This window comes from Pelodiscus sinensis, chromosome 21, assembly GCF_049634645.1.
Source record: "Pelodiscus sinensis isolate JC-2024 chromosome 21, ASM4963464v1, whole genome shotgun sequence".
Lineage (NCBI taxonomy): Eukaryota > Metazoa > Chordata > Testudines > Trionychidae > Pelodiscus > Pelodiscus sinensis.
In genome coordinates this window covers 2,692,366-2,717,792 of record NC_134731.1, presented here as the reverse complement: position 1 = coordinate 2,717,792, position 25,427 = coordinate 2,692,366, and the positions used below count along the sequence as shown (strand labels likewise).

Genomic DNA, 25,427 nt, shown 5'->3' with positions numbered 1-25,427 from the left:
GCGATCGGGGACTCCAGAGTCTGATCTCCTCGGGCAGTATTGCAGGTTGCCAGGTGTTCACTATTGACCCGCACAGTCCGGTATTTTCGCTTCCTGTCCCGTAAAAAATTTCAGAAAATTCCAGATACCTAAAACGTCCCGTACTTTCTGATTTTTTCCCCGCCAGGAGGCAAAAATCCCGGGTGCTTACCTGGTTCCGCAGGGGAGCTGTCTGGCCCGGAGCAGGAAGCCAAGATGGCCAGTAGCCTGTTAGGGCCAAAAAGCCTCAAAGGCATTTCTTAAAGGGGCCATGCTGTTTTATTATTATTATTTAATAACTCTCAGGATCTTTTTTTTTTTTGGCTGAACAGAATTTTTTCCCCGGTGGTTTTTTTTGGGGGTGTGGGTTCGGTATTTTTAGTTAAACCATCTGGCAACCCTAATTGCAGGGTTTTGAGAAAGCCCTTTCCCCACCTGCAGTACTCCTCCAATCACACAGCTCTGTGCCCCCCAAACCTGCCAGCTCCCCTATCCCACACACACAGAGTCCTCACCCCAAGCAGGGGGGAGGGCCAGAGGCTCCACAAAACCCATTTTGCACTTGCTAGTGTTTGCGTGCTCAAGACACTACTACAGGGAAAGGTGGCCATACAAAAATCAGAAGACAGATGCGTATTTCTTCCTTGAAGGATCATCCCATCTATGGAGCTGCACTAATTAGAATAATAAATTACACTTCTAACTCTCCCACAATGTGGCAACCGATGTGGCTCTTTGTTTATAGATGAGAGTTTCGAGGTCAGAGATGTCATTCTTGATCCTCTCCTGTTTCTTGTACAGGATACCGATCAGGTGGTTCCTTAATTTCTTAGATAGTGTATGGCACAGTCTCTCTATAATCAGTACAGTCTGTTGATCATAATGGGTTGTTCACTTTCAGTCCTTTGGGTACAATGTTCATCTTTTTGCATGTGGATAGAAAGAGGATGTCTGCCTGGATTTTTCCCCTTTTTTTCATATGGTTGATGGATTTCCATTCCAAACGGCGAAATGTAGTGTCTTGCATAATGAAAGTAACCTCTCTGTCACTTCTAACACTGTGATTGCCTGTGCAAGTCAGCTGGTTGGAGGTGTAAGAACTCTGAGCTACACCTGGCAGGTTCACAGCACTGAGCTGTGTTCACACCACCGCCCCGGTTCAGTTTATGCAGACAGAATTCAAACTACGTTTGCAAGGAAGAAGGCCGAGTCTTAGCTCTTTCGAAAATGATCCATGAAAGTAGGTCTAGGAAGCTTTGCCCAAAGACATTCAGAGCCATTTAAGTGTGAGCAAATTCTGTGAATTGTCTTTTACTGAAAGTAATAAATAGCGCAGGAAATATGTCCCGTTCAAAGAAGGGACCCTTGAAATATGACAATGTATGACCAGATATTTTTATATTATCCTAATATAAAACATATAGCCAGAAGAAAGGATTTGTAAGTTTTACTTTGCACAAAGACATAATTTTTCGTCTGTAAAAAAAAAAAAGTTCCATGATCAACGGTTTTCAGGCCTACTTTCCAGTAAAATCATAAAAGTCCTTAAAAGCCCACAGTAACTCATAAGAGACCTTATAATTAGGCTCAAAGATTAACTCTGTGAAATACTGACAAAGGCATTGTCTGATTTCTGCTGATTACAGTTAGGATTGAATAAGACGTAAAGCAGTAGAACTGAAACTAGGTGGAATTAAAGAGGGAGCATTTGGTTAACTTCAGCCTCGTATTCCAGGCTGGGAAAATGCAGCTGATGTGTCTGTCCCTACCAGACAGGCAAAGTTCATGCCAGAGATATCTGTATAGGAGAAGTGGCCTTGAGCAGAGTTAGTCAGTGCCTGTCAGTAAAAGCAACCAATAGAAAACAGGAACGTACAGGCCTGGCCACAGGGAGACAGCAGAAATAGGAGGAAGTGTGGGGCTTTCCTGCCTTCACAAACAGCTGGCTTGACCTTACCAAAGCCTGGAAGATTATACTTCTCCTGTGTTTGGCGGCTTAAGAAAATGCACCGGTGCTGCTTGACTTAGGTGGTACAACCTCCCAGGTCAGTTCATCAGGGACAGGAACATTCTCATGGTTCATTTATGCTGCCGTAGAACCTGGTGTATTGGGGATTGTTACGAACGGGTGTTTCAAAAGAGATACAAAGGTATTTACAAATTGACATGAAGACGGATCTTTTGTATATCATTCATCCTAACCACTGATAACTCTCTTTTCAAGGCAAGGGAAAGCCAACATGGTTTCTGCAAAGGGAAATCATGCCTTACTAATCTGCTAGAGTTCTTCGAGGGGGTCAACAAACATATGGACAAGCTGGATCCAGTGGATATTCTTAGATTTCCAGAAAGCCTTTGACAAGGTCCCTCACCAAAGGCTCTTAAGTAAAGTAAGTTGCCATGGGATAAGAGGGAAGGTCCTTTTGTGGATTGATAACTGGTTAGCAGACAGGAAACAAAGGGTAGGAATAAATGGTAAGTTTTCCGAGTGGAGAGAGGTAACTAGTGGGGTCGCCCAAGGGTCTGTCCTGGAACCCATCCTATTCAACTTATTTATAAATGATCTAGAGAAAGGGGTAAACAGTGAGGTAGCAAAATTTGCAGATGATACCAAACTGCTCAAGGTAGTTAAGACCAAAGCAGACTGTGAAGAGTTTCAAAAAGATCTCACCAAACTAAGTGATTGAGCAACAAAATGTCAAATGAAATTTAATGTGGATAAATGTAAAGTTGGAAAAAATAATCCCAACTATACGTATAATATGATGGGGACTAATTTGGCCACAACTACTCAAGAGAAAGATCTTGGAGTCATTGTGGATAGTTCTCTGAAAACATCCACTCAGTGTGCAGCGGCTGTCAAAAAAGCAAATAGAATGTTAGGAGTTATTAAAAAAGGGTTAGAGAATAAGACAGAAAATATCTTGTTGCCTCTGTATAAAACCATGGGATGCCCACATCTTGAATACTGCTACAGATGTGGTCACCTCATCTCAATAAATATATATTATTGGCATTGGAAAAGGTTCAGAAAAGGGCAACAAAAATGATGAGGGGTTTGGAACAGGTCCCATATGAAGAGAGATTAAAAAGACTTGGACTTTTCAGCTTAGAAAAGAGGCGATTGAGGGGGGATTTGATAGAGGTCTATAAAATCATGAGTGGTGTGGAAAAAGCAAATAAGAAAAAGTTACTTACTTATTCCCACAATAAAAGAAGTAGGGGTCACCAAATGAAATGAATAGGCAGCAGGGTTAAAACAAACAAAAGGAAGTTTTTCTTCACTCAGGGTATGTCTACACTACCCCGCTAGTTCGAACTAGCGGGGTAATGTAGGCATACCGCAATTGCAAATGAAGCCCGGGATTTGAATTTCCCGGGCTTCATTTGCATAAGCGGGGCGCCACCATTTTTAAATCCCCACTCGTTCAAACCCCATGCCGCGCGGCTACACGCGGCACGAACTAGGTAGTTCGAACTAGGCTTCCTAGTTCGAACAACCGTTACTCCTCATGGAATGAGGAGTAATGGTAGTTCGAACTAGGAAGCCTAGTTAGAACTACCTAGTTCGTGCCGTGTGTAGCCACACGGCATGGGGTTTGAACGAGCGGGGATTTAAAAATGGCGGCGCCCTGCTTATGCAAATGAAGCCCGGGAAATTCAAATCCCGGGCTTCATTTGCAATTGTGGTATGCCTACATTACCCCGCTAGTTTGAACTAGCGGAGTAGTGTAGACATACCCTCAGTGCACAGTCAACTTGTGGAACTCCTTGCCAGAGGAGGCTAGATCATTAACAGGGTTCAAAAAAGAGCTAGATCGAATCATAGAGGTTAGGTCCATCAATGGCTATTAGCCAGGATGGGTAGGAGGAATGGTATCCCTGGCCTCTGTTTCTCTGGAGGTAGGTGACAGGGGAGGGATCACGTGAGGATTACCTGTTACGATCCCTCTCTCTGGGGCATCTGGTATTAGCTGCTGTCGGCAGACAGGATACTGGGCTAGATGGACCTTTGGTCTGATCCCGTCTGGCCGTTTTTATGTTGTTATGTAGGTGAAAAAATCTAATATATAAAGGAGAATGTTTGTGCTCTAATAACTTGGACACTATAAGACCTACCACAACCAAACTTTCCATGGGATAACCCTTCCTCTAGGAGAAGGTTTTAAGGTAGTTTTGGACCCGATCGGGCCCGATCTCAACCTGTAAAAATCAAAAATAACCTGCCCCACTGCGTTGCAGGGGCAGCCCCGCCGACCCCAGGTCACGGGCCTGCCACCTGCGGCCCCAAAGCGCCATCCGAGACTCGCCCCACCCCCATGCACACAATGGCTCGGGCATCCGCCCTGCCCCTCGTGGCTACGGTTACCAGGTAATCTAAAAAAAAAATGGCCACACTTGATGGGGGGGGGGGGGAGGAGAAGGAATCAGCTGGGAGGGGAGCGGGGCTGGCTGGGAGGAAGTGGGGGGCTGGGAAGCAGGCCTGGTTGGGGGGGGTTGGAGTCAGCAGGGCTGGCCGGGGGAGATTGGGGGAGGGGCCACCAGTGGGAAGCAGAGCTGGTCGGGGGGGGCTGGGGCAGAGAGGAGGGCCAGGGGAGATCAAGGAGAGGGGCGGCCGGTGGGAAGCAAAGCTGGTTGGGGGACAGGATGGGGGGCAGCGGGGCTGGCTGAGGAAGATCAGGGAAGGGGTGGCCAGCAGGAAGCAGAGCTGGTGGGGGGGGGGGGGGTCAGGGGCAGCAGGGCTGGCTGGAAGAGATCGGGGGGGCAGTCGGGGGGAGCGGGGCTGGCCGGGGGAGATCGGGAGGAGGAGAACCGGCCGGCAGGAAGCAGGGCTGGCGGGGGCGAGGGGAAGCGAATCGGCCGGCGCGGAGCGGGACTGAGCCACACCGGGTAACTCCAGCTAGTAATGAATAATGGGCAGAGTCAGTGAGTCTGAATCCAAAGCATTCTACTGCCCCAACGGAGGTCACATGTTTGTATAATTTTGGGTGGTGAGAGCAGGTCCAAGTCCCGCCCCTCCCCTGCCTCGTAAGGGCGTGAGGGGGTGAGAACTCTGGTGCTGGGGATTAAGGGTTTGGGTGTGGGAGGGGTTCGGGGCTTGGGAAAAGGGTTGGGTGCAGGCTCTAGGGGGCAGATGAGGGGTTTGGGGTGCAGGAGGGTTTTAGGGCTGGGGTTGTGGTCCCAGGGTGCAAGTTGTAGGGTGCAAATGAGAGGTTTGGGGCCTGGGCTGGGCTCAGGACTCGGGGGGGCAGAGGGTTGGGTGCAGGCTGTAGGGTGCAGATAAGGGGCTTTGGTGTGGGCGGAGCTGGGGTCAGGACCCCCATTCACCCCTTCTCTCCTCTCCTCCCCCCACTCCTGGCACCACAAACACTCACCCAAGCCCCAGGCAGGAAGGTCTCCACTCAGAGCTGCCTGAGGTGTGTGGGGAGGGAGGTGGAGGGAAGGGGATGCCAGGTGCCTCCTCCCTCGGCAGGCGCAGTCAGCCTGCTGCCAGGGGTGCGCCCTTTAGCCAGGTTGCAGCACAGCGGCCAGCAAGGGAGAGCATCAGCACAGAGCTGCGCTCACATCAGGCAGCCGGCCGGGACACTCAGGGCACAGGGGACAGCAGTGAAGAGACCCGGCCCAACGTTGGTGGAGCCGGGCTCCCAGGCCCCGACATGGGTGGAGCCCGGGCACCACAGGCCTATCCACACGCCCATGAACCTCGCCAAAGGTCAAAACCAACAGAGCCCAGGCCCAGTGCATCTTGGTAATTCCCGCTGGTTTCCCAGACCTGCCACTTCCAAGAACTTAAGGCGGAGCATGTACAAAAATATAATTTCAGGGGATCAGGGATAGCATGACTCTGCCCGCATTGCACGCTAATATCTCTTTGCTTTATGGGTCATGGGTCAAATGTGCTTTAGCTGTTAACAAAAGGCCCCGGGGAAAACAAAGAGCATTTCTTTTCATTTTCCTGGGGCTCGTCTGCCTTGTGCAGCCACTGGGAAAAAGACACACACACAAATTGGGGATTGTTTTTTACATGCACGCCCCAGGTATGATGAGGCTGGGAAACCGTGGCAAAGGGGCAAAGGGCCGACAGACCTGTCCAGATGCTGGATTTAGTGATACGCAGGGCTCGACGATCGCGGCGAAAACCACTCGCCAGCCCCGCACTGCGCATGCGCGAACCGCCGGTGAACGGGGCGACCGGCTGAAATCTACTCGCCGCGGGAGAGGAGATAAGCGGATTTGTCGAGCCCTGGTGATACGGACACGGATCCCATTGATCTCCAGGGAGTTACCGGTGTAACTGAAATGCCTCATTTCTCATGTTATACAGCGAAAGCCTCGTCCGCCGCTGTTTTTCCCAACCAGTTCAGGAAGGCAACACACAGCAAGTGGCTGAGTCACCCGATAGCTTTCTCAACTGCCTGTTCACACACCTGGCAGCTCTGGCTTGGACACACCCTGGTGAGGTAGATAGCAAGGGAGGAGAATGACCTGGAGGGCTTTCTTGGGACTCAAGGTCTCCATCAGCACTGCCCTGGAATCCTACTTGCAGAGCAGATCTAGGGCCCAACCCACAAGGGGATGGCGTAGGTAAAGGCTTTGATGTCTGTTTCAACACAGCAGCTGCTTTGGTGCCAACAGCGACAGCTTATCTCGTCTTCCTGACGGACAGGTGGAGACTGACAGGAGAGAGAGCAGCACAGCCTGCATGACATTCCTCACAGGACATTAAGGGCAGGTCACCAGTGGCAAAGTTAAGCTTTGTTGTGATGCCTGAGCAAGTCCTCCCAAGATCAGACCCTCACCCACTCTCACAGATCCCTCCAAAGTGAGAGGAAAGCAGGCCGGAGGCAAAAATACCCCCTGTCCAGCTGGCACCGTCACAGTCACACTGGGCAGCTTTGCAGAAGGTCTGGGGACAAGATCTGGCTTCTTGCTCTATGGGCCACATGAAATCAGGTGGGGTCTGGAGAATGCTTCCACTGCACTTGAGCATCCTTATATCTCCTTGCCCTGCTCTCCTCAACACACAGAAAGGATCAGTGTCAAAGGAGGGTGCACTTTCAGGGGGAAATGAAATCAGGGCAAAGGGAGAATGAAGGGGACCAGGGAATTTTCTGAACCTGAGAAGCCAAGGGCCAGCCAAAACACCGGACTAAAAGCCCAGCTCTTCAGCAATGGAGGCCCTGTTGCCTAGCAGGCAAGAGTACTGGGAGCCAGGTGGGACGGGACATCAGATCATGCTGAGCCAGACTCACTCTGGGACCATGGAACGTCATTTCCTTGTACTTTGATTTAACCAGATGGAAAGATGGGGCGTCTCAATGGGGCGAAGGGCGTCTAACCGTGAATGGGTCAGTTTTATTCATTTGCCAAGACGCTGGTTACATTTTAAAGCTGAAACCCAAGGCTATGTCTGCACTAGCACTTTTGTCTCAGGGATGTGACAAACGCTCTGACTTTCTGTGTATATTCCCTGTGCCCAGGGGTTATTGGCGGGGTACATTTCTGCTTTCCTGGTGAACACTTTTCCCAGCTGGTCTCAGATTGCTGTTCTCTCTGCTCCTTCCACTGAGAGCCACTCATACAGGGCACATTTCTAGGAGCCCTTCCTTTATGTTTGATTCATTTCAAGGATCTTACTGCACTGGTAACACCTCTTATTTATCAGAATTCTCCCCTCCCTTTTAAAAGATTTTTTAAAAATAATTTCAGAGGTGCGTACTGCTTAGGGCTTATATCTCTCACTGTTCATTGGTCCTTCTCACGCTATGTTATTCCTGTTACTTCTAGAGCACAACAGGCATTTAGACAGAAAGAAAAGCCAACAACATCCCGTATAGTTCTTCTACACTGACCCGGGCACAGTCGGTACGTCCTTTGATTACATGTAAAACTTGTCTCTCGCCTCCTTCAGGATTTATATAAAATGAGACATAGAGACAAGGTTCCCCCATAAGGAAAAAGAGCAGGAGTGGCTTTCAATTCTCAAACCATTTCTCAATAAACGCTAGAATGGTTTTTTTTAACCTATCAAAGTCAGAATGGCCATATGGGTCATTCTTCAATTATAGGTGTTCTGAATCATCAAATCCAGCCTGTCCAAGGTCTAAGGTTTGAAGTCAGAGTCTAGAACATCAAACAGAAAATAAACTTTGTCCCACTCCCTATCATGTCCTAAATCTACTCAGGTTTGCCAGGCTTGGATTATCTTCAGGAGATGATTGGCAATGATTAATTCATTCCTTCTGGGCATGTTCCCAGTCATATCTGAGGAAAGATCTCAGCTTGTAAAATGTGCTACTTTCACTACTCCATCACTGCCTATCTACAGTAAGTTATGTCTTATAAGCACAAGTAGGGACATTGGAATAGCCATTTTGGATGAAACCGTAATTCCAGATGCTTCAAATAAAAGTCCGAAAACCTCCACAACATCACTGTGGAATAATCTCTCCAACAAGGAAATTTCTTCTCAATGTGACACAGTTAGTGGCTGATTTATCCTCTGGAGCATGTGGATTTATATCCATTATAAATGTTTATTTTGATCACTATTGGCATGGAAAATTTCATCTATATAAAAGTGTCCTGTGTTTGACTCTCACTAAGTTCTAGGTCTTCACAACATCTTGTAGCACCACATGTTTGACCAGCTAACTGCGCATACTTGTCAGGTTGAAATTTTCTGCCTTTTAATTTTTGGGTGTTTGGAGGCTGGGACCAACCTCCTGACAGCAAATTAGAGCTGATAGGTAGAGTGAGGACAGGCTGGGAAGGGCCCTGAAAGTGAAGACAAGTGTATGGTTGATGCTTTAGGAAAGACCGAACCCATGGAGAGACGCAAAGAGAGGGGTGACATGGTCCAAGCAATGGGTAGGACTACGGTCTTTGCAGCAGCATTTTCAAGGGAAATGAGCAAGGTTACTTCTAAACTGCGCAGCAGCACGGCCCCACAGCTGCTTAAAGAGCCCCGCCCACCCAGAGGCTCAGGGCTCCGTGCACGGAACTGCTTGGCTCGGAGAGAGACACGTCTTCCGCAGCGGCAGCAGCAGCTCCCTGCTGAGAACAGAACCCCGAGCCTCTCCCAGCTGGTAGAGGCATGTCCTCTCCCTACCAGCTGTGGGAAATTCATTGGCAACAGAAATGATGAGGGGGCTGGAGCACTTGACTTATAAGGAGAGGCTGAGGGATTGGAGTTTGTTTAGTCTGCAGAAGAGAAGAGTGAGGGGGGATTTGGTAGCAGCCTTCAACTTCCTGAAGGGGGGGTTCCAAAAAGGATGGAGAGAGGCTGTTCTCGGTGGTGGCAGACGGCAGAATGAAGCGCGATGGTCTCAAGTTTCAGTGGGGGAGGTCTAGGTTAGATATTAGGAAAAGATCTTTCCTAGGACGGTGGGGAAGCGCTGGGCTGGGTTCCCTAGGGAGGGGGTGGAATCTCTGTCCCTAGAGGTGTTTAAGTCCCAGCTTGACAAAGGGATTTCAAGTGTATCAGAGGTGGTAGGAAGTGAGAGAATGGGATAGAATCATAGACTCATAGACTTTAAGGTCAGAAGGGACCATTATGATCATCTAGGCTGACCCCCTGCACAGTGCAGGCCACAGAATCTCACCCACCCACTGCTACAATAATCCTCTCACCTAGGTCTCAGATATTGAAGTCCTCAAACGATGGTTTAAAGACCCCAAGATGCAGAGAATCCTCCCGCAAGTGCCCCGTGCCCCATGCTACAGAGGAAGGCGAAAAACCTCCAGGGCCTCTGCCAATCTACCCTGGAGGAAAATTCCTTCCCAACCCCAAATATGGCGACCAGCTAAACCCTGAGCATGTGGGATAGACTCCTGCCCTGTTGAAGTAGCACACAGCTCCCAGTAGTTGGGTGAAGGCAGGACCAGGTCCCAGAACTTGAGGGAAGCTGAGAAGGAAACACGCCTCATTTTGGGTTGAAATCAGCAATGGCTGACACAGTAACTTTCCTCTTGGTTACTCATTGCCTCTCGGAGCCCCATAAAACAGTGAGCAGTGCAGGAAGAATCCCTATTTCTGACTGGTGTACTGAGACACCCAGCGAGGAGCGAGGCCTTGAACCCAGTTTATGTCACTTGACACTGAACTACAATAAACACATCACAGCTCAGCCCTTGTAAACGAGGAGGGTTAAGTGCTGAGCATTGCTGAACAGGAAAAGCCTCTTCACAGATTCTCCCCAAGGTAAGCAGCGAGGAGAGCGATCCCAAGAGAAAGGACCTCTGACGGCAGTAACTTCCCATTGCTGGGAAAAAATGATTTCCGGGGAAGGGTCTAGAGATTGAGAGGGTCAGTCACTTTTATTTTAAGGTGATGTACAACCAACAGGGAATTAATACAACCTGACCCTCGGGGCCCAACCTGCCCATCAGCTGTGAAATGCCTTTCCGGGAGGGTTGTATTCAGAATGTGTGACAGCAATGTACAATTATCCCGTGCCGGCAATATTCATAGAATCAAGACTCTCTTTAGCCAACAGATCCCACCCGAGACCATCGGAAATGGTGCAGAAGAGCCGCCTGCCCGTCCTTTATGGAGCACCTGTCCTTGCGGTTCTACTTTTGCCATGTCTAGTCGCAGGTAAGAGCAAAGAAAAGCTGCCGGTGTCTGTCTCTATAGTGACAGAGATGCAGCCGTGTTAGTCTGGTCTAGCTGAAACAAAAGACAGGACTAGGCAGCACTTTAAAGACTACCAAGATGGTTTATTAGGTGATGAGCTTTTTTTCTGATTGTATCACTTTGGTGTTTATGGTTGTGCCAATTTTCTTCCACAAATTGATCTGAGGAAGTGGGTCTGGCCCACAAAAGCTCATCACCTAATAAGCCATCTTGTTAGTCTTTAAAGTGCTGCATCATCCTGTCTTTTGTTTCGGTGTATGTCTCTGGCTGTCTTAACATTGTGTGAAGCTCTGCTTGGCACCCACCACTGAGCAGGCAGCTGCAGACGCAGGGCTCCGTGTTTGCGTGAGCTTTGAGAACACGTACAGCTTAGGACGGGCATCACTTTGTCTGGTTTGGTAAATGTAAATAAATAAGGTTGTGCCTGAGCATTGGTGGATGCGGCGTTAGAAGCTGCTTTAGAAAAGGTCGTTATTAGATGTAAGCCTGACAACACCATTCTTAACCCATGCTCATGGGTCCGGGTGTGGTAAAAGCAGCCGGATAACGATAAGTATTGTCCTGGACTGTGCAAACGGCAGAGCTTGTGAAACCCACCACGTCTGCTTCCCTTCCAGGTGTGGAGCTGGCTATCAACAATCGTTCTGAGAGCCACAGTCTGCTCACAGAACCTGGCTATGAAGCGTCCCTGTGGTGCACTGTGCAAAACAACAGTGGGGCAGAGGAACTGCGCTGGTACCGAGACAACAAGACCGTGAGCATGACAGATGGAAATAAAATGAATCAAAGTAACATCTGCATCCTCCCAGTCGCCGAGTCCGACAACGGAGTCCGCTTTACCTGCAAGCTGGTGCGGAACGAATCCATGCAGCTCTCCGTGACTCTGGATGTCCGATGTGAGTTGATGAGCGGGGAGCGAGGGAGCATGCACAGTAACTGCGGCAGCGGGAGATCGGGGGGGGTTGGCCGACTCGCTGGCTGCTCACTGTGTTCTATGTTCTTTTGCCTTTTCTTTCCCAAGAAGAAGGGTTAGAGGAGGTTGTGAAGACCAGGATTTTAACAGGATTCAAAAAAGAACTAGAGAAATTCATCGAGGCCAGGTCCATCAATGGCTGTTAGCCAGGCTGGGCAGGGACGGTGTCGCTGGCCTCTGTTTGTCAGAGGCTGGGAATGGGCGACAGGGCAGGGATCACTGACTGATTCCCTGTTGTGATCCCTCCCCCTGGGGCATCTGGCATTGGCCACTGTCAGCAGAAGGATACTGGGCTGGATGGACCATCGGGCTGCCCCAGTCTGGCCGTTCTGATGTTCTTATGATGTTGGGTGTTTGCTAATGTGTTCAAAATACACCTTTTCCCTAGTGTAAACTAAACCTTCCATCCTGATCCAGCCTTCACTGAAATCAATGGGAGTCTCCCGGTTTTCCTCAGTGGGAGCTTAATGACGATGTAGATTTACTGTTGCCCCTCCACCTAGATTCCCGCTTGTAAAGTAAGGGGAACAAAGGAATCAGAGCCCGAAGACCCATCTCCTCCAGTATCCTCTCTGCTGCAGTGGCCATGGCGGGATGCTAGAGGAATATATAAAGTCCTCCTGATGCCCCTCAACTCCAGACACCCGTTGGTTAGTGGCCCATGCTCTGAATTAGGAGGAATGAGTAAGTGCCTTTGGCTAAGTCTCCAATGCAAAAAGAAAAAGCCGTGTCTGTTTTTAGAGGGATGAATTTGAAAAAAAATACAGAGAAGGGCAACAAAAATGATTAAAGGTCTAGAAATCATGACCTATGAGGGAAGACTGAAAGAACTGGGTTTGTTTAGACTGGAAAAGAGAAGACTGAGAGGGGACATAAGAACAGCCGTACTGGGTCAGACCAAAGGTCCATCTAGCCCAGTAGCCTGTCTGCCGACAGTTGCCAGCACCAGGTGCCCCAGACAGGGTGGACCGAAGACAATGATCAGCGATTTGTCTCCTGCCATCCCTCTCCAGCCTCTGACAGACAGAGGCCAGAGACACCAATTCTATCCCCTGGCTAACAGCCTTTTATGGATCTAACCTCCATGAAATTATCTAGCTTCTCTTTAAACTCTGTTATAGTCCTAGCCTTCACAGCCTCCTCTGGCAAGGAGTTCCACAGGTTGACTACACGCTGTGTGAAGAAGAACTTTCTTTTATTAGTTTTAAACCTGCTACCCATTAATTTCATTTGGTGTCCTCTAGTTCTTCTATTATGGGAACTAATGAATAACTTTTCTTTATTCGCCCCCTTCATAGCATTCATGCTTTTATAAACCTCTATCATATCCCCCCTCAGTCTCCTCTTTTCTAAACTGAAAAGTCCCAGTCATTTTAACCTCTCTTCATATGGGACCCGTTCCAAACCCCTGATCATTTTAGTTGCCCTTTTCTGAACCCTTTCCAAGGCCAAAATATCTTTTTTGCGATGAGGAGACCACATCTGTACACAGTATTCAAGATGTGGGCGTACCAGAGTTTTATACAGGGGCAGTAAGACATGATAACAGCTTTCAAGTACCTAAAAAGTTGTGATAAGGAGGAGGGAGATAAATGTTTCTCCTTGACCTCTGATGACAGAACAAAAAGCAATGGGCTTAACTTGCAGCAAGGGAGATATAGGTTAGACATTAGGAAAAACTTCCTAACTGTCAGGGTGGTTCAGCACTAGAATAAATTGCTAAAGGAAGTTGTGGATTCCCCATCATTGGAGATATTTAAAAACAGGTTAGACAAACATCTATCAGGGATGATCTATTGTGCTTGGTCCTGCCGTGAGGGCAGGGGACTGGACTTGGTGTCCTCGCGAGGTCCCTTCCAGTCCTAGTGTGCTAGGATCCTATAAGTACTGTGTGTTTTTCATCCCACTGTCAAACCCTGGTAGAAACATGGCTCTTTAGCTTCTACCGAGATGTAGCTCAGAGCGTTCAGCCAGGGGGTGGATGATGTAGGACTGATCTCATCTAGCGACCTCATGGTAAAAGCTGCCTACCCCAGGGCTCCATTGGGATTCTCCAGCAAGGCGTAAAAGCCAAACTTTTGCTCAGTGAAAAAGCTGGAAGGCGGTGCCTGAAGCTCTGATGACGTAAAGACCGTCAGCTTTGCCTCCAGGGGGTCGCTCTCATGTGATCAATGTCGGCCCTCTTCTCTGTGGTCTCTGTTCTCTCCCAGCCCCCTTACCCCTGCTCTGGCTGTGACAGGTTCTGGCAGGACGTAGCAGTGTGGGACAACTCGTAACTACTCTACATTCTCACCCTACAATGCATCCCGTTTAGAGCTCTCGCTGTAACATTGGCACTGAGGACAGAGTGAAACCTCACCCCGGTGCAGCCCGCAGCAAAGGCTGCTAAAAGCTGCAGCCGTGGAACAGTTTGTAGATCAGTGCTTGGAAAAGTCGCCGCTATAAAATGATTATGAAACTAGCTAACTTACTCAGCAGCCCGGGTCGCTCAGGGTAGGGAGCTGGCAATGGGGGGGGAGGGAGGGGGCAGAACTCAGAGCAGGGCTTTGGGGGTGTCGGGGAGGGGAGGAGGTGCAAGAGGCTGGGGGCGTGTGAGTGAGGGTGAGGATTCGGGGATGAGGAGGGGCTCAGGGTGGAGCTGCCACCGGGGTCTTTCTTCTCCCCCCAGACATACCCCCGGCCACCAGGAGCCTTTTTTCTCCTCCCAGCCAACCAGCTGTCAGGGGCCTTCCCCCTCCCTTCCCCCTCCTCCGGCCGCCATCACTGTGGCCAAGGGCTGGGAGGAGGTGAAAGAGTTTGGGGCAAGGGGGCTACTTGCTGGCAGGCAAGATTATGTCTGGCAATTACTGTCCGTAACGTTGACTGCCCAGTTTGTTCAAACGGTGCAAGGAAGGGCTATGTGCATGGTAAATGCTTACAGGCAATGCCTTTCTCCTAGTACCTAGGGCTGTGTCTATACTGGCCAGTTTTTCCGGAAAATCAGCCACTTTTCCGGAAAAACTTGCCAGCTGTCTACACTGGCCACTTGAATTTCCTCAAAAGCACTGACTTCCTACTATAAGAAATCAGTGCTTCTTGCAGAAATACTATTCTGCTCCCATTCAGGCAAAAGTCCCTTTTGCGCAAAGCTTTTGCACGAAGGGCCAGTGTAGACAGCTCAGATTTGTTTTCCGCAAAAAAGCCCCAATCGCGAAAATGGCGATCGGGGCTATTTTGCGGAAAAGCGCCCGTGCAAATCTCGACGCTCTGTCCAAAAATGTTTTTAATGGAAAACTTTTCCGTTAAAAGCATTTCCGGAAAATCATGCCAGTCTAGACACAGCCTAGGTGTTGTGGTTCTGGTAATGCTGTCATTAACATAACTGCTTGTTGTCCACAGTTGCCCCTCGCCTGTCTGGGGAAGACCCTGCCCCAGCAGAAGAAAAGAGTGACGTGAGCCTGACTTGCAATGTGAATTCCAACCCTCAAGCTCACATGGTTTGGTATAAAGACAACAGCAGCCTGAGCCTGGAGAAAGGTCGCTACCAGATACACCAGACTAGCGAGGTCTTCCAGCTGACTATCAAGAAAGTACAGAAATCTGACAACGGAACATACACTTGTGAGGCTACCTCTGTTCTCGGAAGGGAGACGAAGGAGTTCCACCTGACAGTAACAGGTAATGCTCACGAGCGTGCAGCTAAGAGCACAGCAAGGGTAGCGCGGCTTGTGCACTGACTGGTTAATAACTACAATGTTAGAGCCACAGTAGATGCTTTTCTTGCTCCATCAGTTATTTAAAAGGATTTGGCGGCTGTATCTGAAGCGGCAGCTTCCCCTCTTCTGCTCTCCTGCAGCCAGTTGTGTGCGTTAGAACTTCCAACACATTCCAGTCCCCGCTTCAGTGGCATGCACGTTGGACAGCTTGAATCCCAGGAGTTATTAGTTGCCCCGAGCAAAACGTTATATTTATAAACGCTGCAAATCCCTGGGCCAGCAGAGGGTGCTGCGTCAGCTGGTGAGGCTCTGTATAGTCACAGAAACATGGATGCATTAGCGGCATCAGGGCACTAGATGATATCTGCACTTCAGGGCAGGCTGTTCTATTACGTTTGCACAATGCCCAGCACAATTAGCCTGATCACGACGGGGATCTCTAGCACACCTGCACTGCAAACAACATACAATAACTTATTGTTCTCCCTCGATGGAATTCAGTAGAAATTAGCGGAGGAGTGGCTGAAAACAAGACGTTTTATTTGAATGAAGCAGGGCAATGACACGAGTGTGCTTTGAATAGCCGGTTGCAAACAGGGCCAGGCTAATTAAGCTGCACGGCTCACCTTTCAAGGAGATTTTCTTATTCCCATTTTACAGATCAGAAAATGGGGTCGAACAAGATGCAGGGTCTTGTTCAAACTCAAAATCAAAGCACAGAGCAGCAGCAAAGGCAAAAATCAGACTTGAGTCCAAAATCCGGGAGAAGTAACTTTGGCTTCTGTGCAGACTACTGGCCTCTCCCAAGAAGGCCGGTTGTTGTCTGCTTTCTGTCCTTATTTAAAAAACAATGTGAAGATTCTCTGCGTACTAACTGTTATTAAGTCTGTGTCAAAAGCAAGAGGCTAAGTCCCCTTTCGAAAGAAATCCCTAACTTCCTCCCCTCCTTTCACAGGGCTGTGGACACAAAAATAAGACAATACACGTGAACTGTATCAAGTTACAGAACGCAAAAGTGCCACAGCAGGGATCTGCTGCATGTTTTCCTAATAATCCGCAACCCCTCCTACGGCTGCCGTTTCCCACCCCTCAATCTAAGAAATAAATGGTTTGCTGGCTGCAGGGCTGCCCATAAGGCATTCTCCCCTGTCCCTAGAACATGGGTTCCCAAACTAGGGGGGTGTGCCGAAACTCCAGGAGGGGTGCGAGGCAACTCAGCCTCCCCCGTCAATCCCTCCCCCCAAGTTTTGCTGCTATTTTTATTTTTTGGCCCCGGTCAGTTCCTTTTTTTTTGCTTAACAAGTTTTGCTGCTATGGGGGGGGGGGGGGGGGTTCTTTAAATATCAAAAAGAGGGCGTGATGCCAAAAAGTTTGGAAACCACTGCCCTAGAACCATTGTGAAACCAGCGGTGTCAGAAAACATGCTGCATGGTTGCTTATCCTTACTCCGTGTCCATGGCCTGATGGCTTAGAATCATAGAATACTAAGACTGGAAGGGACCTCGAGAGGTCATCGAGTCCAGTCCCCTTCCCTCATGGCAAGACCAAATACTGTCTAGACCATCCCTGATAGACATTTATCTAACCTACTCTTCAATATCTCCAGAGACGGGGATTCCACAACCTCCCTGGGCAATTTATTCCAGTGTTTAACCACCCTGACAGTTAGGAACTTTTTCCTAATGTCCAACCTAAACCTCCCTTGCTGCAGTTTCTTGTTCTATCCTCAGAGGCCAAGATGAACAAGTTTTCTCCCTCCTCCTTATGACACCCTTTTAGACACCTGAAAACGGCTCTCCTGTCCCCCCTCAAGTCTTCCCTTTTCTAAACTAAACAAACCCAATTCCTTCAGCCTTCCCTCATAGGTCATGTTCTCTAGACCTTTCATCATTCTTGTTGCTCTTCTCTGGACCCTCTCCAATTTCTCCACATCTTTCTTGAAATGCGGCGCCCAGAACTGGACACAAGACTCCAACTGTGGCCTAACCAGCGCAGAGTAGAGCGGAAGAATGACTTCTCGTGTCTTGCTCACAACACACCTGTTAATGCAGCCCAGAATCATGTTTGCTTTTTTTGCAACGGCATCACACTGCTGACTCATATTCAGCTTGTGGTCCACTATGACCCCTAGCCAGACAACACACTGAAGTAGCCACCAATTAATATTTCCAGCTAATCCAGTAAAAATGTTTGGCTGCTTGTTGTTTGCTTCTTTCTTTTTGAATGTTAGAACCACATGACTGTCCCAAATATTACAACAGGTTTTGTACTCTGTTTTTAGCACAGTTCGGGTCACCGTGTAGACTGGGCCAGGGAGGAACCCTTTGCTCTCTTTTGGATGCCTCTAAAATGACTTGCTTTATAGAACTGTATCAATCTGTCCAGCATCCAAATATGTGTTTTTTTTCCCCCCTTCCAACAGATAAAAAGCCACCGTTTCCCCTGGAGGCCATTATTGCTGCTGTCGTGGTGGTTTTACTTACTATAATTTTTGGAATTGTGGCTCGATGGGAAAAAATATTTAAGGTAACAAAAGTATCAGTGCATCAGAAAACACAATGGGCTCAGCACAGCTACTGCTGGGAAAAAGCTCTGTTTAACCTCCGCGTTATTGGGGAGGGGGGAGGGGAAGTTCAACACAACACAGCTGTTGCTTCTCGGACTTAGAAATGCATCAGGAAAGGTGGCCTGTTGGGTTCATCTAATGTGGGTGTGACCAGGTGCACTCACAGGAGACCCCTTGGGGGTGCCTCCCGGAGGGCTAACAAGGCCACTGCCACTTGCCTTCCTAGTCTCTGGAGCGTCCCACCGCCCTGTCCTGCTGAGTCAGCTCCCTGGTCTCCCTCGGCCAAGTCACCAGCCCCCCTCTCCCCCCCCAAGAAGCAGCACAGACACTGAAACTCTTCAGGGCCAAGGAAAATGCTGTTTTGGGCCCAGCTTCCTGGGATACCCCTTGTCATGGCTCCTTCCCCACTCTGGCATGATAAATGCAGAAGTGGGGGCCAGCAAGTGTACCCCAAAGCCTTATCTACCAGGCTTTGGTATAAAAATTCCCCCAAGATCTTAAAAACCTAGATCTTGGGAATAAAACTTCCGCTGCCACCACCTAAATGTTGATAAAGAAATCAGGGGAAAGATCATTTGGGAAATCTTACCCCTAAAATAAAAATCAAGGCACACAATTAACCACTGCCAGGTTAATAAAAAGAAAAGAAAGAACTTTTATTATTACAACAATATTCCTGTTGCAACCATAATGACTAGATAGGGAGGTAACAAAATATACTCAAGGAGAAACTCCATGGGCCTAGAACTTAGTTACAAAGAAAAGCCAAAACATCTTTTAAACAGTGCCAGATCTCAGATCCCATACCCCATCCTTAAAACAATAAAACCTAACGAAACTGCCTAAACTTTACCCTACTTACAGAAAATGAAGAATGGTGTCTTGGAGAGAGAGAGAGAGACATGCTTGTCCCTCTCTGTAGCTGCAGAGAACTCTCCAGAGAGACAAAAGGGAGAAAAGAAAAAAAAAACCAAATTCCTTTGTCCCAGTTTGAAAAGTCCCACCTACATTCCTATTGGTCACTCCACCTGGCTAGGTGTAGTTAACCCCTTAATCCCCAGGCTGCTGGCTAACCCTCATAATCATGACACCCCTCCCCCAATGGGATCAGAACCCCCAATGAATTATTTGGGTAAGCCCCCTTTAGCAATGTACAGGGGAATGGGCACCCTGGTTGCTCCCCTAGGTAACAATTATTTACACTGACCTTGATAGTAAATAAAAGTTATTTTATTAAGTACAAGCAGTAGGATTTAAGTGGTAATCAATGAGAACAGGCAGAGCAAAGCAGATTACAGTCTTAAAATAAAAGAAAATACGTAGCTAATACTAACACGAAAACCTCAGTGCAAACTTATTACAAACGCACCCTAAAAGGGTTCCTTTTCCTGCAAATCCCGCAGCCTGGGGACTTTGGATCCCTTTCATGGCAGTGTCCCAGCCAAAGACAAAGACCTGCTAGTTTCCTATTGTTTTAAAGATTTCCACTTTTGCCTAGGAAGTTACCTGGCTAGTCCCTACCAGTTAGGGAGGTCATGTGACTTCCTAAAACCAACCCCTGTTAAGATGTAAGGACAAAAAGCTATCTGCATATGATTGCCCAGACACTGAGGCATCCCAGCATTGGAAACACGCGCGATGGCTTTCCTTTGCACATTTAAAACCATAAAGCATTCCATACTGCATGGCTGTGTCTAGACTGGCAAGTTTTCCCACAAAAGCAGCTGCTTTTGTGGAAAAACTTGCCAGCTGTCTACACTGGCCGCTTGAATTTCTGCAAGAACACTGACGATCTCATGTAAGAAATGGGTGCTTCTTGCGGAAATACTGTGCTGCTCCCGTTCGGGCAAAAGTCCCTTTTGCGCAAAAGGGCCAGTGTGACAGCTCAGATTTGTTTTGCGCAAAAAAGCCCTGATGGCGAAAATGGCGATCGGGGCTTTTTTGCGCAAGAGCACGTCTAGATTGGCCACGGACGCTTTTGCGCAAAAAGTGCTTTTGCGCAAAAGCGTCTGTGCCAATCTAGATGCTCTTTTCCGCAAATGCTTTTAATGGAAAACGTTTCCGTTAAAAGCATTTGCGGAAAATCATGCCAGTCTAGACGCAGCCCAGATGTCTAATTTTACCCACGAGAATGATACATGCACCAAAATGACATACAGATCCAGCGGCTTATGACATAAAGATTGATAGGTTACATGAGACAATTTGTCCAAAGCACCTTTGAGTTAGGCTTATCGGTGTCCACAAGTCCATTTTCTAAAGCATGGAGATAGGAGGGGGGGCGGTTACTTGGTATCTTCAGCCACTTGATTCTTTCTAATGTGGGGGTGGGTGCAGATGTGGTGTTGTGAGAGGAGATATTGAAATTTCCCATCTACAGAAATGACAGACATGGAGTTGTCCCCCTACTTTCTGCTCATTATATGGTAGCCTGAACTACACCCTATGAATTCACTGGAAGTTTGTGTTGTGGCAGGGTCAGGCTGGGTTACTAGATAGGAGATTGTGAAGTAAAACAGTCAGGAGCACTTTAACCATGATGCCAGCAGCTACTAAGAAATTAGCTGACAGGAGCACTGTGCCTAGTTCCTATATAAAAAAAGAATTAAATAAATATTAGACCCGCTCATCTCTGATGGTGACACGTTCTCATATCTTCTGTCAACTCACTTCAGGGACACTGGGTAGGTGTCAACTTTTAATGTATTATCCTACCTGTGTTGGCCTATCTCCAATCATGGTTAGTCTCCCTTAGGCTACGTTTATACTGCTGCGCTATTTTGGGATACCAGAGGTTTCCCAAAATAGCTATTCTGTGTCATTTTGAGCATCCACATTATTTCGAAATATAACGAGCTTTCTATTCCGACGTCCCTGTAAACCTCATTCCATGAGGAATAAGGGACATTTCGGAATAGTGGGTTATTTCGAATTTCGAAATAAGCTATTTCAAAATAAAATTGAAATAAGATACGCAATTTGCATATCTTATTGCGACCTATGGTGCAGTGTAGACACACCCTAAATAAACCCAGTTAACATCAGCACAGCACTTTGAAATATGTTGTTTCTCATGTTGCATTAATACAATTACAATAAATACAACACAGCACAGTTTTCCGTCCTATACTGTTGTATAGCGTTGCTGTTTGCTGTTTAGAGAATTGTTATACCCATCCCAGAGATGAAGTGATTCCCGTATCACTTTTTGGGCCGGTTGAGATGCAAGGAGCTGTACTAATGTAAGGTATGAATAGACATATTAGTAAGAGTCTTTCATTCAGAAATACAATAATGACGAGATTGTGTTGCTTGTGTTTATTTTCAGTGCTTCAAAAAGGGAAAAGAAACACCAAGTGGAACAGCTCTGTAAGTGTCCGTGTCAATGATTTTTGTCTCACGTGAATATATTTTAAAATAAAGCCCCTCCTACCCAGTTCCAGGTTGGGGTGTTTTATTCCCTTAACATGAATAAGTGGGAGGCAGTGCTGCTAATACAGCAGAGCATGGGAGGGCACCAGCAGCCTCTTTCGCCTCTCTTTATCTTAATGGTGCTTTACGCTGTCAGGGCTGGAGGGGGAGGGAGAGGAGCAGGAGTGGAGGGGAAGGGGCAGGCAAAGGGAGCAGTTTCCCCAGGGCTCAGTGATTTAAAAGGGGCTGGGGCTGCAGAGTAGGGTCCAGTGGCGGTAAGGGCTGGCTGGGTAGTGCTGAGGGCTGGCTGCTCCTAGCCACGCCCCTTCCACCCAAGGCCCCGCCCATTCTCAGGGAGCCTTCTGGTCCCCACAGGGCCCAGCAACGTCTGTAGCTGGCCCTTTGTGCTGTGCATTATCGGATACTCAAGTTAAAGTTTCTTATCCTTTGCCAGTTACAATCAGCACATTGAAAGGTGCTGCTAAGAAGAAGACTCCGTAGCATAAAAACTGAAGGGAGGCAGCATAGTCTAGTGGTTAGAGAAGACTCTGACACTGACTTGGTGAGGGACTTTGAGAAAGTGTCGCATTTTTCATCTGTTTCTGTCCCTATAATAGACTATGAAATGGAAACAATCTTCCTTCCTTGCTTAACAACAGTGTTGTGAGGCTTATTCCAGTAACATCTGTAACGTTCTTTGAAATCTTTGGATGAAAGGTGTTAGGCCACATCTCCAGTTGCAGGAAGATTGATGCTCTGGCGATCAATCTTCTGGTGTTTGATTTAGCAGGTCTAGTAAAGATCTGCTAAATCGAATGCAGAGGCCACCCCGTCAGTGGCAGTACTGCTCACTGTTGAGAGGCATAAGGGACGTCAACAGGAGCATTTCTCCCGTCGACCTCTTGCTGTGGAGATGGCACCAAGCTCGATTAAGTTTATTTACATAGCTGCAGTTGCACACCCTGAGCTGACCTTCCGGGTATAGTGCAGACTTGGCTCTACAGTAATATAAAATATTATTGTTGTTATTAATGCAGCTAATATTAGTAAAAAGCTTGGATGTGAGTTAATTAGCTCAAGATACAGAACATTTAATGAACTCTTCTGCACCATATGCGATAAGTACCTAAGATCCATATGTCCCTTCTTTAAGCCGTGGCAGCCCACGTGGAATAGGAAGACACCAAGCCAAATGAAAAATGGCCACGTCCAGTTCTCTTTGCTGTCCAAGCAGATGCAAAATAATGTTGCTAAACTATTATCCTGGCCAGCTGCCTGCACCTCCCCTTTCCCCTTCATAGATTACTTGGACCAGGAGTATTATAACCCAGTGGCAGGAGCAGCATGGAGAATCAAGTGCTACTCGCTGCACATAGAATCATAGGACACTAGAACTGGAGGGGACCTCGAGAGGCATCAAGTCCAGTCCCCTGCCCTCACGGCAGGACCAAGCCCCATCTACATCATCCCTGGCAGGTGTCCATCCAACCTGCTCTGAAATATCTCCAGTGACAGAGATTCCACAACCTCCCTAGGCAATTTATTCCAGTCTTTAGCCATCCTGACAGGTAGGAAGTTTTTCCCAATGTCCAACCTAAACCTCCCTTGTTGCAATTTGAGTCCATTGCTTCGTGTGCTACCCTCAGAGGCCCAGGAGAACAATTTTTCTCCCTCTTCCTTGTAACACCCTTTTAGGTACTTGAAAACCACTCTCATGTTAGAATCATAGAATCATAGAATAATAGGACTGGAAGGGACCTTGAGAGGTCATCGAGTCCAGCCCCCCGCCCTCAAGGCAGGATCAAGCTCCGTCTACACCATCCCTGGCAGATGTCTATCTAACCTGTTCTTAAATATCTCCAGAGAGGGAGATTCTACCACCTCCCTTGGCAATTTATTCCAATATTTGACCACCCTGACAGTTAGGAATTTTTTCCTAATGTCCAGTCTAAACCTCCCCTGCTGCACTTTAAGACCATTACTCCTTGTCCTGTCCTCAGAAACCAAGAGGAACAAATTTTCGCCTTCCTCCTTGTGACACCCTTTTAGATATTTGAAAACCGCTCTCATGTCCCCCCTCCGTCTTCTCTTTTCCAAACTAAAACCCAATTCTTTCAGTCTTCCCTCTAAATCGTGAATGAAAACATTGAGCAAAACTTGTCCCCAAACTGTTCTCTGCAGAACCCCACTTGGTAGGCCCTTCCAGCATGACTGTGAGACACTGACCCCCCAATCCAGTTTGGGGGTGAATTCTTGGAGACCGAAGGGGCAGTGAGTGCAAAAGTTGTGCCTTGTTGTAGTTTGCTGCCCTGCTCTAGTGTTTTGGACACACACACGGCATAGCGCCAAGTGTATTCCACCGCTCTGTCTCATGTCACTAGGGGTGTGTCTAGATTACAGGTCTTTTTGAAAAAAGTGGCCTTTTTTCAAAAAAAAACATCCCCTGCATCTAGATTGCTGCCGCGTTCTTTCGAAAGTAAATCGAAAACACGGCAGTTTTTTTGACCGCGGAAAACTTCGTTTTACGAGGAAAAATGCCTTTTTTCGAAAGTGCTGTTTCGAAAAAAGGCGCTATGTAATGCAAACTGTGCTTTTTCGAAAGAGAGCATCCAGACTGCCTTGCTTTTTCGAAAGTACTGGTTGTAGCCTAGATGCTCTTTTTCGAAAGAGGCTTGCAGTCTAAACGTAGCCTAGGTGACTGACATCTATCCTTTTCATTTTCCTCCAGGTGAAGAAATCCTGAGGCTACTGCGTGTGTCTAAGAAAAGCCACCTGTACGAGGACTTACGCCCTTGCGTTAAGCCATGGGATTAGCCACCGTGCACTGCAACCATTACTCTAGTTCTTATAGCTCCTTCTCTATTTATTGTCATTTCACACAATGATCCTTTCCAAATGGTTCTTTCTGTATGTTGATTATCACCTACTGCTTTGAACATTCATGCGGGAGGGGGAAAAGAAGAGGACTACGTAGCTTGGGTTTGGTCTAGCGCCATCTTTATCCCTAAAGGATGTTTGCATGGAATCAGGATCATTATTTTTTAGGAGTCTGTTCCTGTTGATTAGGCCGCAGTGGTCATAACAACGAGTTACCTTACCGGGTGATGCTTCCTTGTTACCCGTTAAATGGTGGCCTTGCCAGGCTGGAGTAACCCCATGCCCGACGTACAGTGCCGTACGGATGCTGGGCCCACTAGGCTGGAGCAGCCCCTCCCCCTCCGGCACTCCAGCTTGGCCAGGCCTCCTACCCGCCCCTGTTGAAACGGTTAACCCTAATGTTTAACCAGCTGACAGATTACACACGATTTTACATCCCTAGTGGCCACGAGGGGCTACGCCGTCACAACCAGGGCAGTTTGACGTCGCGTGTACAAATCCCAGTAGTGGTTAATCCCTTAAAAAAGGGAAGCCTCAGGGACCGAACTAAACCGCTTGGATGCTGGTTTAGCTCCCTCCACGGCCCACTGTGTGCAAAAGTCATTGAAGGGGTCTCGGTTCATGCCTATCAGCACAATCGGCAGACCCCTCCGAAAGGCAAAGGCCTCCAGAGCATCCTCAGCCCCACATGAGGCCCCTTCCAGCCAGTGTGGAGGTGTTCTGGTAGTCCTGTCAATGAAGCCAGCACTGCTACTGCTTTTACTGCACCCCTTTGTATGGCACGGTGGGTATCAGGGCCTGCAGCTCTCACTCTAGCATCTTTCACAAAGAGTGTGTTAAAATAAACTCTAGTTTTCGAGTCAGTTCTCCAGTAGTAACGTTGAGGGCTCATCTCCCCTCTCTTCGCTGATTATGATAAACCAGCAGACCATTTGTCACAAGACTGCAGCAAACTTTTAGACACTGCTCACAGTTTGACTCTGTACATTGCTGAAATTGTCAACATACCCCATGTGCTATGAATGAATTCCCGTCTCTCAAGGGCAAATACTCTTCTCAGACAGCGGAAGGTGCTGTTCCTAAACGGGAAAGAGCATCTCAACCCTTGTAAAATTGAACCTGTTCTTGACTGACAAAGTGACACGAGTCCTACCAATGTAACATTAACTAGCTTCCAGGGAACATTACAGCATAACAACTTTAGTCCAAACAAATGCTCTTTATTACACACAATAAATGAAAATGCTT

At 47.8% G+C, this 25,427-nt stretch overlaps 1 protein-coding gene across 4 annotated transcripts; it reads left to right on the top strand.

Moving 5' to 3' along the window:
* The first annotated feature begins 1,916 nt into the window (after positions 1-1,916).
* Positions 1,917-25,427, top strand: TMIGD1 (transmembrane and immunoglobulin domain containing 1). Of its 4 annotated transcripts, none has more exons than XM_025184244.2 (7): positions 1,917-2,063; positions 10,511-10,618; positions 11,275-11,553; positions 15,009-15,287; positions 17,748-17,851; positions 21,220-21,260; positions 24,031-25,427. In XM_025184244.2, the coding sequence occupies exons 2-7, from the start codon at positions 10,540-10,542 to the stop codon at positions 24,032-24,034; spliced, it is 786 nt and encodes a 261-aa protein (XP_025040029.2). In that variant the 5' UTR covers positions 1,917-2,063; positions 10,511-10,539; the 3' UTR covers positions 24,035-25,427. The 4 variants fall into 4 exon arrangements, with proteins under 4 accessions (XP_025040029.2, XP_014428701.2, XP_075760736.1 ...); XM_075904621.1 differs by lacking the exon at positions 1,917-2,063 and adding an exon at positions 9,991-10,222 and having other exon boundaries at positions 10,518-10,618; XM_075904620.1 differs by lacking the exon at positions 1,917-2,063 and adding an exon at positions 9,996-10,222.